The 14205-nt window shown below is 40.0% G+C and overlaps 1 protein-coding gene across 1 annotated transcript in view; it reads left to right on the forward strand.

Annotated features, from left to right (window-relative positions):
• Positions 1-14205, forward strand: part of vegfc (vascular endothelial growth factor c) — a 77417-nt gene that overhangs the window by 43521 nt on the left and 19691 nt on the right. Inside the window, exon 4 of the mRNA XM_046048366.1 lies at positions 10502-10641. Within this exon, the coding sequence (XP_045904322.1) occupies positions 10502-10641 (140 nt within the window). The remainder of the gene's footprint in view (positions 1-10501; positions 10642-14205) is intronic.

Below are 14205 nucleotides of genomic sequence, written 5' to 3' on the forward strand. Positions count from 1 at the left end.
AGTATTAATTAATGTGATTCCTGATTAAACTGTGAATCATATTTGATATATCTGTTTGTGTTTATCATCCTAAATCATGGTTATTTTTGTGTGTGCTGCAAATTATCTTAAATTATGTTTTTTATTGCGCTCTTCAGGGGAAGTGTTCATTCATCTGTTTTGCAAATTAACTCATATAATATTTACTTATATTAATTGTTATTGGCCTATAATACTCAGTAATATTTATTTTACACAATAGTATCCATTTCAAAAGTTTCATCCTTCTGCCAGAATTCCACGGACCAACCATCCAATAATGATGACATACAAAGTGGTGAACCGACAGCCCCCCAGCTCACGTGGCTTAAAATGTAAATGCAATGCAGATCCAGACGTTTGTTTTCTAATCTGTATTTCCAAACTATAGACAAAGAAGACACCTTTGTATTTCATTTCCTGCATGGTGTTAGAAACTCACCCAGAGTGGCTAGGAATAGTTAAAGAGGAAGTGTTATGTGGTCCACACGTGAATGTGTGATAATTGTTGGAACAGATCCAATCCAAAAAAAGTGATTTCTATGAACGTTATGATGCATGGTGATGAGACGTGTTTTTGTTGAGCACATATTCAGGCAGCCCCACATCCTTACTGAATGAAGTCCTGAATAAAGTCCTGGTAACAGAAGAAAGTAGCAAGCGTATATTAAAAACAGAAGCAGAGTGTAGCTCAGGCAGAGAGGCTGTCTAGTCAAAGGGTTGATTCACAGCAACTGAGCCAATTATAATGCTTTTGAGGCAGATTATGTTTCTTATATGCAAACACTGTTTCCAAAGAAGGATTTTCATTAAACCTAATCCTCATGAAAACATTTACACTGTGAGATGAAAAATTATGTTTTTAAATCATTTGAATTGATTTTTAAACTAAATATAAGCTTGCTAAGGGTAACAGAAAACATCTGACCCCAATCATCCAGAAAGAGGTTTTTGAACTGATACATTTCTGCCAAGAGAATAACCTAATATGAAGCTGCGGCCATAGCACTCCAGTTTGATGAACTGTCTATATTTTGTATAAATACTAAAGAAACAGATGGAAATGGTGTTAATGGGAGTAATGATCAAGCAGATGAGAGACCTGACACCCAGGGCATAAACATTTGCTTCATGATTCAACAGCTCTGTTATGAAAACTATAAGTCACTCAATAGAGCACAAACCTCCAACAGAAGCTGACGACGTCTTGGACAAAATAGCTTAGGCATACCAGCAGTAGTTTGGTGTTGATGTCTTGGATGAGATGCTAATGTTTACTCTGGTGTCCAGTTAGTGCTGCTGACCCGGAGCCGTGTTTCACAGAATCTTGGATGTTGTAGATATCAGAGAACAAGTTTTCTATAAACACTTCCTGAAGATCGCCCAGAATGACGTCGTCTTGCAGCTGGATGAGGAGCTAAGTGCAAAAACATTAAGTACAAATGCCTCAATACAACGTTAAAGAGATTCCCTCTGAGCACAGCTGTCTGTGTCACCCTTGCATCAAAATGTTTACCTGCACTCTACACAGTGTGTGATGGAAAGGGCTGATAATATTACATGACGTCTTCTCTAATGCGGCACTGTCAGCTACGCCCTGCCCAGTGTGTCGGAGGCATGCCAAACACACTTTTGGTAATTTCGTGGCCAGGCTGACATATTTACAGGGTAAGATCAGGAATAATACATAACTGTACTGTCCTCCTAATGGCACCTCTTAACAGCCAAACTCCGAATCAGGAAGAGAGGACCTTCTAGCTCAGTGTTTAATGAAGACTTGTGCGGGCATGTAGACATGAAGAAAGAGTGAAACAAAATGAAAGAGAAAATACAAAATGTCTCCTATTACCTGTTTAAAGATGATGTATGGTGTAACATTTGGTCACACTGTTAATGTGCATAAAGAAAACAATATCAATATGCTTTTGTATACAGCAGGGCCGTAGCTGTTTGGTTCTTTATTGATACTCTTATCTGTCTTTTTTATTTTTTTATTACTAAATAATTAATTTTTTTAGGTATTATTTTAAAACATAAGAAATTAAAAACAGTATTAGAATTTAACATTTTAAATATACAACATAATTTAGATTAGGGATCAGTGCACTTACTTACAGTAACGAGCGTAGTTGTTGTCATCTTGAGTTATATTGTAGATATCTTCACTTCACCTGGTTGACTTGATGGTCTCTGCTCTGCTGTACGCTGCTCTGCACTTTGTGCAGACGATGATGTGTGCATAGTCGTTGACCTGGTTTTGGGTGGAGACAGTGGGAGAGGATTGGCAGGAATGGAAGGTCCAGAGCGAATTGTTAGTGAAGAGATAAGTTTTAATTCATCTATGTTTTTTTCATGGGACTGTGCATCTGTCACCAACACACGTATTGATTTGCAATAGAAACTGTGTTAATCTTAAATTGCTTTCTGTAGTTGCTAGAGGATCTGAATATCACCCTGGGTTGAAATCAAAGTGGGCAGTGACATTAGTTTAGCTCTTAACCAGGCTCTTGTCCTTCTCTTCCACTTGCAGTGGTGTTGGGTCCAGCTGGCTTAGTGGTTGAAAGCTGCAGTGGGCTGTTGTCCCCTCAAGGTCCACTTGTTCTTAATCCAATCCCTAGGTTTCCTTTTCTGACATTAATGAGGGTATTTCTGTCATAGGCCTATGTGCCGGGGGCAATTTAATCCCCCTTGTTCCTCATATCCTCAAATCATTTTTTTCTTGTAAAAGTGAAGCATACTGTTTGAAAATACAAACAATAAAGCATAGTCCAAATCTAACGCCTTTATATATTTTCAGTAATAAGCCTCCAAACTATTCAAGGATTATGATTTTGTAACTTTTTAACTACATTTGATTGTCTTTACATTTTAAATTTAATACCATGCTATGGGGCTAACAAGCTCTTGACTGAAATACACAAACAATAGTGCTCCCTTGTAATGTTATACAAGTCCTTCACATTGATCAACAACTTGCGGACGATGCGGATATTATGCCTGAGAAATGTAGTTGTATCTAGTCTTTTAGCCTGATATCATGTACGCAGCCATTAAGTAAATGCACACATTAAAGACCCCTTTCTCTTTGATTAGTCTCATGAAGTTAAGCATTATCTTATATTAGCTAGCTACATTCATGAAATCTGCTAGATTCATCAGTTTAGATTAACAGATGGGAATGGAAAGCTTGGGAGGTGTAGAAACAGTAACTAGGACGGTGGGGCTAAACAATGGGTAACTTGACTTGCATCTGATGAAAATGTTTTTACATATTCCTTATCAGCATTCAGCTGTGCATTGAAACAGAGGGTAAATTCTTTCAGCAGGTGTGTTTGTTTCCAGGTTGCTGTTAATGGACTGGCTCGTGTAGTGTGTGATAGCTTATTTTTCAGCTCAGCTGCTTTATTCATTTCCCATAAGTGTTAACGTAATGAACTGGCAGTGGCAGTCTGGGCTTTTTGTTAGATCTTTAAACTGATTTCAATCAGAGCAGGAAGTCCACAGAATGTGGCTGTGTCCTGTGCATTTTTGTGCGTATGTGAGAGAGAAGAGGATCTATAAAATGCTTTGGCATGCACTGAGCTGAGTGAAGCTTACTGACACATTAAACCTGTGTTAATCAACAGCTGACATCAGGCTTATTTTCTGTGTCTAGAATTGTACATTTGTATGTGATTAGTGTAGCTAGCCTAGTCTATTTCTCTGGAGTTTTTGAGGGTGCACCCACAGCCATAGAACACCTTGAAAACTCAGTGTTCACATAGGCTACTTTAATGATCAGTCCCAAAAGTCAATATATGAATATGGCAAAGACTATACCCGGTTTGGTACCTGTTACATCAACAAAACCTGGGGTCGAGTCAAATTCCCGGCCTCAATTATTGTGTCAGTCCGCCCCTGGTTGACATTAACAGTGAATCAAATTATTCTTTTCCCGCTGGTGTAGGGAGCTATTTCTATCAAACAAAGCTCTGATGAACACATTGCATGATACCTACAGCAACATATGACAGACAAAGTTAGAAATTAGCTAGTAAAGAAAATGAAAAACCGTAGCAGCTAAAGAGCTTCCTATTGTTCCCAGAAGTTGGTAGGGACCCAAACAGAGCTGAAAGGAGAGTGAATATTTGACTCTTGTGTGAACACAAACACAATTCTAAGTACTAACTGTGCTAACTTGCCATGTAAGATTTTGGTTGTGTTTTTGTCAGCTTATTTGACAAAAATAACCTCTACTCCGGATCTCTGCAACTCATTCCTTCACTTTTTCGCTGATAAAATCAACACTATTTATCAATCTCTATCCCCCTATCCCACCTGATCTCCCTCCTCCTCCTCCACTGTCCCTTGGAACTGTCCCCTCTGCTTTCAAAAACTGCTGCTGTCACCCCAGTCCTTAAAAAACCTGGTCTGGAGCCGTCTTCCCTTAATAACTACCGCCCAATATCCAACCTCCCCTTTCTGTCTAAAACCCTTGAACGTATAGTCGCCTCACAATTACACTCTCATCTTCATGCCAATAACCAATTTGAACCTTTCCAATCTGGTTTTCGCCCCCTCCACAGCACAGAAACTGCTCTCCTCAAAGTCTTCAACGACCTCCTCACTTCCGCTGACACCTTAACATCCTTATTCTTCTCGACCTGAGTGCAGCCTTCGATACTGTGGGCCATAACATCCTGCTCACCAGACTCAAAGACCTTGGTATCGAAGGTACTGCACTCACCTGGCTCCGTTCCTACCTTTCCAACAGATCCCACTTCATCTCTCTTCATAACCACACCTCTGCTACAGTCACAGTCACCCAAGGCGTTCCCCAAGGCTCCGTCCTCGGCCCCCTTCTCTTCATCATCTACCCCATCATCATTCACGCCTTCATCTCCTCACGGCTGGACTACTGCAACTCACTACTCCTTGGTATCAGCTCAACCTACATAAAAAAACTCCAACTGGTCCAGAACTCAGCCGCACGACTCATCACCCGCTCCATATCCTGGCACCACATCACTCCAGTCCTAAAACAACTACACTGGCTTCCCATCTCTTACTGGATTACATACAAAATCCTGGTCCTTACCTACAAAGCCATTCACCACCTGGCCCCTTCATACCTCACTGTCCTCCTCTCCCCCTACCAACCCTCACGGTCCCTCAGATCCACCTCAGCTGGTCTCCTCTGCGTCCCCAAGTCCAAGCTCCGAAGTTTTGGGGACAGAGCCTTTTCCAGGGCCTTTCCTTAAGACCCATCTCTTCACCTCTGCCTATCCGTAGCCGTTTGTTGTCATGCTTCTTTATCTGCTCTGTAAAGCGACTGTTAGTTCGAGAAAAGCGCTATACACAGTCTTTTGACTGTGGGGACTGACTGTTGAGGAGCTAAGAGTGTAAGCACTGTACAATCAGATTTAGATGGTTAAGTTGTTGGAAGATGCTTTTGTATTGTGTTTTCTCCACAGAAAAAACACACCATTGTTGTTGGAAAAGAGAATATCTTCCAAAGAAAATTCAGTTAAAAAACAGACTAAAAAGGCAGCCTAAATGCTAATTTCGTCTAATTTGAAAATTGGACAGTGGTGTTTGAATGGTTCTTGGACCACAGAATCTCGAAACTTCATAAGGCATGCCACCCTTTAGTTGAGGTACGAAGAACAGATGTTTAAGCTGAGAGGCTTTTGCCTGGCAGCAGTAACAAGACTGTGGGTGTTGAGCCACAGTGTTTTTTAAGGTTTCACAAGACATTCTTTCACTCCTCTAGTTTTTCCTAACTGCTGTTTTTGGCTATAATGTCAGACTACTGGCCAGAGTTTGGAGATTTACATAGGCCACATATAACGTCATTCAAATTATGAACTAGATAGACAATTTACACTTCCACTGAATTCTAATGACTTTTTTAAAAGTGATTTCAAATTTGTCTCAAAATGGATGTATGGAAAGGTGATCAGTCAGATGTGGGTTGTTTCTTTTAACAGCCTTGTGGGGTTTGTTTCATCATCCTGAGTGTTATTTTTGCTGATTTGCTTTGGCAATGCTTTGAAGCAGCTGGCAGGTGTTGGGAGGTTTTGACACTTAGCAGGTAATAGAAGTTGTGCTAAACTGTGTAATTTACTATTTGACTGACTGTAAGTATATTTAAGCGTTTGTGTATGTCTGGTGGTTCTCAGCATAAAAGGGTTTAGTTCAACACCTGCGCTGTATTGAATTTTCACCATGCAGATGCTTTTGTTTATTCCTTCTTTCTCTTCTATAGGTTATTGTGCCAAATGTGTTATGGTTTTGTCATTGTTTTCTGTGTGTATTTACATTTGACCTTACCATGGTAATGGTTGATCTTTCAACCATTACCATGGTAAGGTTCTTCCAGCTATGCGTCGAGATATTTCGTTGGCAAGACATTTTCTGTGGATCTGCATGGTACCCAGACAATGAATGGTGAATGAAGACCATTTAACCATTCATTTAGCCATCAGGCAATAATTTTCATGTATAATTTTAGTGAGCACAATAATTCTCCTCAGCGGATAAGCCCTTTACAATTTGGCACTTTATGAAACCACATTTTTACACAGGAAACAAAACAAATCTTACTTGGAAGGTAACAAATCTAAAAAAAATAAATGACAACAAGTTACTTACCATTAAACTAGGAAGGTAACAAAACTAACAAATATAACAGAATCAATGACAACAAATGATTTACCTCTACCTAAGCAAAATAGGGAGGAGAAGAAAAGATTAGCAAAACTGGCCGCATACCAATACAAACTCCAAGACAAAGCTTCAGCTTGGCACAATGAACTCGGAAGTAGTTGTTTTGCTCTGTGTAGTGTGATGGCAATTCGAGTTTTCAAACAAACAGCTCAGGCAAACACTTGTCTTTCTGTGAATTTTATTCAAGTCTTCTGCAGAAGGACTCATAGCAACACACATAAGCCGTGTACATGTATGCTCGAATGAGTGAGGAGAGCACCGTGAGCCTGTTATTTATCCAGCTTTAGGGTCAATCATATCATCCCACAGAGACACATTGTCCCTGAAGTCTGGATAACACAGAGAACAGGGATATTTTGACTGTTACGTTTACACAGATTCAGAGCCACATCACAGATGAGTCTCCCTGAGTCCAGGGTTACATGCAATATGTTTGGAATTCCCATTACAGTAGATTCAGCACTATTGGCTCCTTATACAGTCTTCCGTTACCAGAAAGGAGCAGACCAACTTTAACGGGCTGTTTCACTAAGGGTTTGAAACAGTTAGTTAGAATGCAGTATACTTGGTTCAGTGTTCTTCTCAAAGACTGCAATATACAGAAGAAATAAAATGAAATGTATAGCCGCTAAAACTGATTTGTCATTTCCTACTGACCACTGCAGTAGAGGCAACTGGTTTTTTTAAAGGTGTTCATCGCCACAGAGCTACCAGATACATTTTTGGCTGTCTTTTGGATAACCAATAACGGTGGCCAACCTATTAAATGACATACTTCTGTATTGAGGAGTGCCTACAACAATATAATACGCGTCTCTAAATGACTTTCACTGTTGTCTTTAAATGGAAATATAGTGTTGCTCCGCTGATTCAAGACTGGATTATGCATTCTTGTGACTTGAAAGAGTCATTTTACATAAATATAAGCTGTCTGGATAAGTACGTATGATGCTGTATGGTCACCTTTCTTAATAACCGTGTCCTGAGGACTGAGAGAAAGGAAAGTTTAATCAAAAGTGTTTGTTTTTTGGTATTGTTAATACAAGTCAGTTACATTCTCCAATGTTTCTGTGGAGCCAACAACATTATTTAACTATCATTTCCTTACATGTAGCCATATTTCTTGCAGAAGTATTATGGCTGCTGCAGTTTGTATGTGTTTAACAGTCATTTGTAGTGATATGCTAATCAGGCTGTGTGGCTCGTTGCTGAAGATTGGACTGGCCACTTCCATCCCCGCCTATATCCTATTTGTCGTCCAAGGATGCCGATTGGAGTGGCACTCCTCCACTTCCTCCAATCCAGAAGCTGCCTGTCGTTGATGCTGATTGGAGCAGTGCTCCACCGCTTCCTCCAATCCCGTAGCTGCCAGCAAGACCGCTCCCACTTCAAATAGGGTGCCATCCTGCCTGTTCCAAGGAGCTCACCTGGGGCGAGTTCAATGTCAAAACGTTTTGCACCGGTTTGCAACGTTTTCAGATTGAACGGCATGTTTCCCTGAAACGTTGCGCAACGTTCTGCAACGGGCTTCGAGGCATGTTTGCTCCTGTTTGGTTGGCGTGTCTCAGGTGTTACCCAATCAGCTGTGTAAACTTTGTAAACCCAACGGTGTTAAAAAGGCTGAAAAATGCAGCGCATGCGTACAAAACAGGGTGTTCAGGGGACCACCGTTTCCTTTGAGAAAAAGGTTTTGATAGGTTTTGTCTGCGCTGAACTCGCCCCTGATCAGCTTGCCTCATTGCCACTTGTGTGATTATGATAACTGTGTTTGAGTGGAATTGTTTGTGTTAGCATTGTAGCCAATTAGTAGATTATCCTTGTGTTTGTTTTCCCCAACTTGAAGTATTAGTGGTGGGCTTAACCTGTGATCTGTGTTCTCACCTCAGAAACCAGGCCAAGGTTAGTTTGCACACCTGTAGTTTCTCTTTATGTTAGTTTCACTTTAGGGGTTTAGGGGTGCTGCACTCTTTGTGTTTGGTTTGAAGTAACCAGAGAGGGTTTTTGTTTCATGCTTTTGTTTTAGCTGTTAGTTAGTAATCTCGTTTCTAGAGATCTCCTTTTGTTATATTGTTTTCAATTGTTTACGCAGCACCCACTTGCCTGTTTCTGTTGGTTGAAAACCCCTTTTGTTAAACTCTCTGTAAAATAAATAACTTTAATATACCAAAAACATCTGGTTTATGTTGCTTCCCTTTCCCGTTCCGAGCTGGGTCGTAACAGGAAGTTAATCCATAACACAGTTCAGTGATTTGCTAGTTGAGGCAGAAAGCACTCCTACACCTCGAACAGCCTGGGATCAGGTGTTAATTAACAGCAGTGCATTCAAATGGACTCAAATGGAGTAGTGCCATGATGGTAACTTGGGTAGTTTTAGTAATCCACTACCTCACTCTTGTGTCACGCAGTATTACAGTTTGTTGCTACAACAGACTAAAGTCTCGTCCAGGAAGAATCAATAGTCTCCTAATATAAACTTTAAAGTTTGTCAATCTCTTCTTTTCCTTTGCCCAGTTGTAGAGGACAAAATAACAGCGACGCTGCAGTTTGTCAGCATTTTGTTAAAAGACACCTGTGTGTGTGTGTGTGTGGAGGTGTTCTGTTCTCTGCAGAAAATGGGTCTCTCCAAATACCAGGGCCTTGGTTATACTCAGCGAGGATGAGGGGTTTTACAGCGAAAACATCACCACAAATTTAAGTGTGTGTGAGCAGGTTAAATTCTCAACCCAGTGGTGGTCACCGTGATCCCAGAGAGCTGTCTTTATGTGTGCATGTTCTGTAACCATGGTGAGCGCTCACCAGGTCAAAAAGACTGAGGTCAGCTTTGATGATATCCTCATTACGATGAGAGGGAGAGAGAGAGTTTAAGCTCTTTAAGGGTCTTGAATAGGAGTCATTGAGACTGATTAGTTTCTATTCATGCTGTTCAACTCTGTAATTGAAAGAATGAAGTGGCTCTCTATTCTGTATAACTGTTTTGTATCTTAATCAGTGCCATGTGAAAACCCAAGCCCGGCTATTGTTCTTCAAGTGGCAATCCTTCACATTCTCCATTCTCATTGTTTTCATGTGCTTGGTCAGTAGTGCCGCCGTTAATAACTTGGGGGGGAAAAAATCTAAATATTAACCATTCAAGTATCTTCAAACAAGTCCAGCTGCCCTTGATTTCAACCTTCCTTGGATAACTATGACCTGGATGACTAAGAATCTTCACAGACATTAACCATGCAACAATTTAATATTTTCATCCAATTTAAAATAGTTTCCAGTGGTTATTAAACATGTGTTACACTTACACACCAAAGCAGAAAGAAAAATCTCTTAGCTGTTTGTTAATGTCAAGTTTATTTATTTTTTATTTTGCCCTGGTCTTTGGTACAAAGACAAGAACACTCTCGGCTACTTATTAACATTGCATTGAGGCAGTTTCACATTACCTTTAATGGAAACTTGTATTGGACTGTCAGTCGTTGAAGTGAATAAATAAATAAATATAATAAATGTGGGATTTATTTAAAAGTCAGCAGCCATCCTCGCAGAGAAACTTGGCAACAATATCCAGTAGGACTATACTGCAGCTGCTATCTAGATTTGTCATTTATTTTACTGTAGACAATGTCATCATATTTTAAAGGTGCAGATGTTTGTATGTTTGTATGCATTTGATTGTTATAGGAGCTTTATGTAACCATGTAGAGTCCTAAAAGACAACTATTTGCACCTTCTCTTGATTCACCTTGTCTCTGTCTGATTCATCTCTGTTTTACTCTTTTTGCAGCTGTTTGAAATCACAGTGCCGATCACCCAGGGCACCAAGCCAGTGACTATCAGTGTGGCCAACCACACTCAGTGTAGCTGTCTGTCCAAGCTGGACGTCTACAGACAAGTTCACAGCATCATCAGGAGAGCCCTGCCTGAGTAAGCACACACACACACACGCACGCACGCACACACACACACACACACACACACACACACACACACACACACACACACACACACACACACACACACACACACACACATAGTTGTGGTTCCATCACTTCAGGGGCCATTACATTGACTTGCATTCATATCCTGGAGACTTAGCCTAAGCCTAACCTTAAACCATGTCTTCACCTTAATATTTAATGATTTATGTTATAGGAACTTGTATTTTGTCTCAAAGGAGCTGTCTCCTGTCTCCTCAGAGCTGTGTGGTGAGTGTTTAGGACAGGAACAACCTTTTCCTTTTTGGAACTGGCAACACACACACACACAAAGAGTGTTTGGGTTATTGTTGCAGAGGTTGCTTCCTGTGCTGTGTGTATACAGGGGTGTTACTTTAGGAAACACTTTTCAGATGCCATGAAATGTATGCAATCATGCATACCTACATGGAGCATGCTCTGATTTATGCCCTCTCACCTCTGACAGCCAGGATCCCATGAGGAAGTGGTTTAGGGTGGGTTTTTTTTTTACTGGCGTCCTTTGAAAACAGAAAAATGCCCATGTTTAATCATTTCCCCCAAAAACGGACTAAAGCAAAAGTAAGTATTTCGAATGAAATATGTTTGCAAATATTATATTTGGTTTGCATGTATTAGTACATTAGTAGTAGTAGTGGTAGTTGGGTTCTGCCAAGGCTGTCTCTTGTCTCCTATTCAGTTTAGGATTTTTATGGACAGAATTTGTAAGTGCAGCTCAGGAGTGGTCCAGTTTGGTGACCTCAGGATTGTGTCTTTGCCTCCTGCCAGTGATATAGTCCTGCTAGCTTCATTGACCTTTCAGCTTCAGCGTGCACGGAGGCAGTTTGCAGCTGAGTTTGAGGTGGCTCATCCCATGGTACTCAGAAAACAGTGGAGGGGTTCCCTTCAGCCTGGGAACAATTTTGAGTGTAGTGCCATTAAGACACTGTATGGATTAAATCCCTGAAGGAATCATCCCCAAAACATTATAGAATCTTTTGTTATCCTAGGCCTTAGTGGAGAGCTTCATTTTTGTCTAAATGTTTTCAATATACAAACACAGGGTAATGCATTACAAAGTATTGCATTAAGCCCCGGTACTCTCTTGATATGTGTACTTCAGCTGTAAAGGGATTATTGTGTCACTTTTATTTTTATTAGCAGTATATGATGAATGATGGTTTGATCCTGATGCACATGAAATCCAAGTAGATGTTGCTTGAAGAAGGGGGGTGGGGGGGGCACTCCTGGAGAGTAATGACATGTTCAATATGGAATGTGCACTTATATGTTCTGTAGACTTTAGAGTGAACCTTAACCATGGAAGGACATGGAGGGCTGGTCAATGAAGACTGTGCATGTGTGGGTTTGCGTAAAGAATGTAAACTGTAGGCTGTGTAATTTGATGATCTTCTCATCTATGATTGGAAATCACATGCATTTAAACAACTTCAGACTTTCAAATTGACTCGTTACACAGATCTATTCTATTCACTCCCTAAATATCTATAGATTCATTCTTTTCATGGAGTATTTTGTGGTGTAGTTTCTCTATCTGGGTGTTGTACTGGCTCACAAAATCTGCTTCATTGACATTAATAGGCTTTGATGTGTGTGTGAGATTAAGACTAGGACCACTTGTGCTGTTCAAGGCATGTTGATACGTGCCGGTATTTGACAATAATTACACACTCACAAACGCACATACACACACGTTAAAGAGTGTCAGATTACGGCTGGAAATGGAAATGCATTGTTGAGATTTTCACACCGACAAATCATCCAACATGTAAGAACACACGTAAGCATGAAGCACACGTATGTTTCACATTAGGTGAAAAGAGAGGAACACACCAGTCCAGTCACACACCAGTCCAAACCTCTGTCTGTCTTTTCCTCTCTCCATCTTTTCGCTTTCCTTTTTCCTCCCAGTCCCCCATTATGTGTGTATGTCTGTTTCTGTGTCCATGGCACTGCAGCTCTAATTGAAACCACACTGTGTCTCGATTCATCACCAGATTCTTTCCCAACTTCAGACAATTTGTCTGCTGCCTAAATGTTGTCTTTTAAGCAGACCATTTTCACTTTGTGGTGTTTTATATAATTGACTAAGTGTGTGTGTGTGTTTGTGTACAGTATTTTCAGAAGTAGTATATTTTTCTTGGCATTTTGTGGAGATCCAAACAATGTATCTGGTTTCCGGAGTAATTTCAGAATTGCTGGAGTTTGTTTTCAGTAACATTTGTTTTGGCAATATTTTTTAAGTAGATATTAACAACAGCAATATATAGTGACTAAGGATGTAATGGTTTACACAGCCCTTTGGGCTATATGTTGGTTGTGCAACCTTATCTACAGCAGCTGACTTTACTGATCACAAAAGATACCCCAGTCTGTGGCTGGAAGGAACTGAAAATGATTAGAAGAGTGGGTTATGTAGGGAGAGAGTCTCTTCTATGGAAGAGATGGGGGGTGTTTAACTTTTTCTCATCCTGATTTACGTCTTCTTGCAGCCTTACTTTGTTAGATTTATTTTCCATAGAAATTGTTGATAATGCTGGGGAGGACCTTGCATTTTTTTTAATTAAAAAATTAAATACAAGATTCAGCCCCCCTCCCATATCACTCAAAAACATGCATCATAAAAAATTATAATATTTAAAGACAATTTATTTTGCTTTTGTTTAGGTTAAAATGCTTTGCTTTAGTTAGTTAAATTAAATTCATTTTAATCTAATTAAACAGCACAACCCTGCCTCGTTGTATGTTCAGGCTTTATCTGTTTTGCTAATGTCAGTCTTATTGAATGAGATAATATTTTATTGTTTTACTAATATTAATCTTGTTGTTTCAATGAGTTTTCTTTTCATTGACAGCACTATAAGCATTTGTTTCCATTAAATGACTAAAGCCAACTAATGCCAACTTTAATTTAGATAAAGTACAACAAACATATCAACTATTTTATGTTTATTTGTTTTCACATCCGATACTCAAATATATCTATCAATCAGACCTGATGAATCAGTTAGCAAAATTTCAAGCTCGCAGTCAGGATGGAAAAATAGACAAAACTGAGCAAACAAAAAAGTTATTGTACTTCTAGGCTGGATTACTGCAGTTCTTTATTATCAGGCTGCTCGAAAAAGTCCATTAAGACTCTTCAGCTGATCCAGAATGCTGCAGCACGTGTTCTGACAGGAACCAGGAAAAGAGATCACATTTCTCCTGTTTTAGCTTCTTTGCATTGGCTTCCAGTAAAATCCAGAATAGAATTTAAAATCATTCTTCTTACCTACAAAGCTCTTAATGGTCAGGCACCATCTTATCTTAAAGAGCTCATAGTACCTTACTACCCCACCAGAGCACTGCGCTCCCAGAATGCAGGGTTACTTGTGGTTCCTAGAGTCTCCAAAAGTAGACTAGGAGCCAGAGCGTTCAGCTATCAAGCTCCTCTCCTGTGGAACCAGGTTCCAGTTTGGGTTCAGGAGGCAGACACCATCTCCACATTTAAGAGTAGGCTTAAGACTTTCCT

Source organism: Micropterus dolomieu, linkage group LG04, assembly GCF_021292245.1.
Source record: "Micropterus dolomieu isolate WLL.071019.BEF.003 ecotype Adirondacks linkage group LG04, ASM2129224v1, whole genome shotgun sequence".
NCBI classification, from domain to species: Eukaryota; Metazoa; Chordata; class Actinopteri; order Centrarchiformes; family Centrarchidae; genus Micropterus; species Micropterus dolomieu.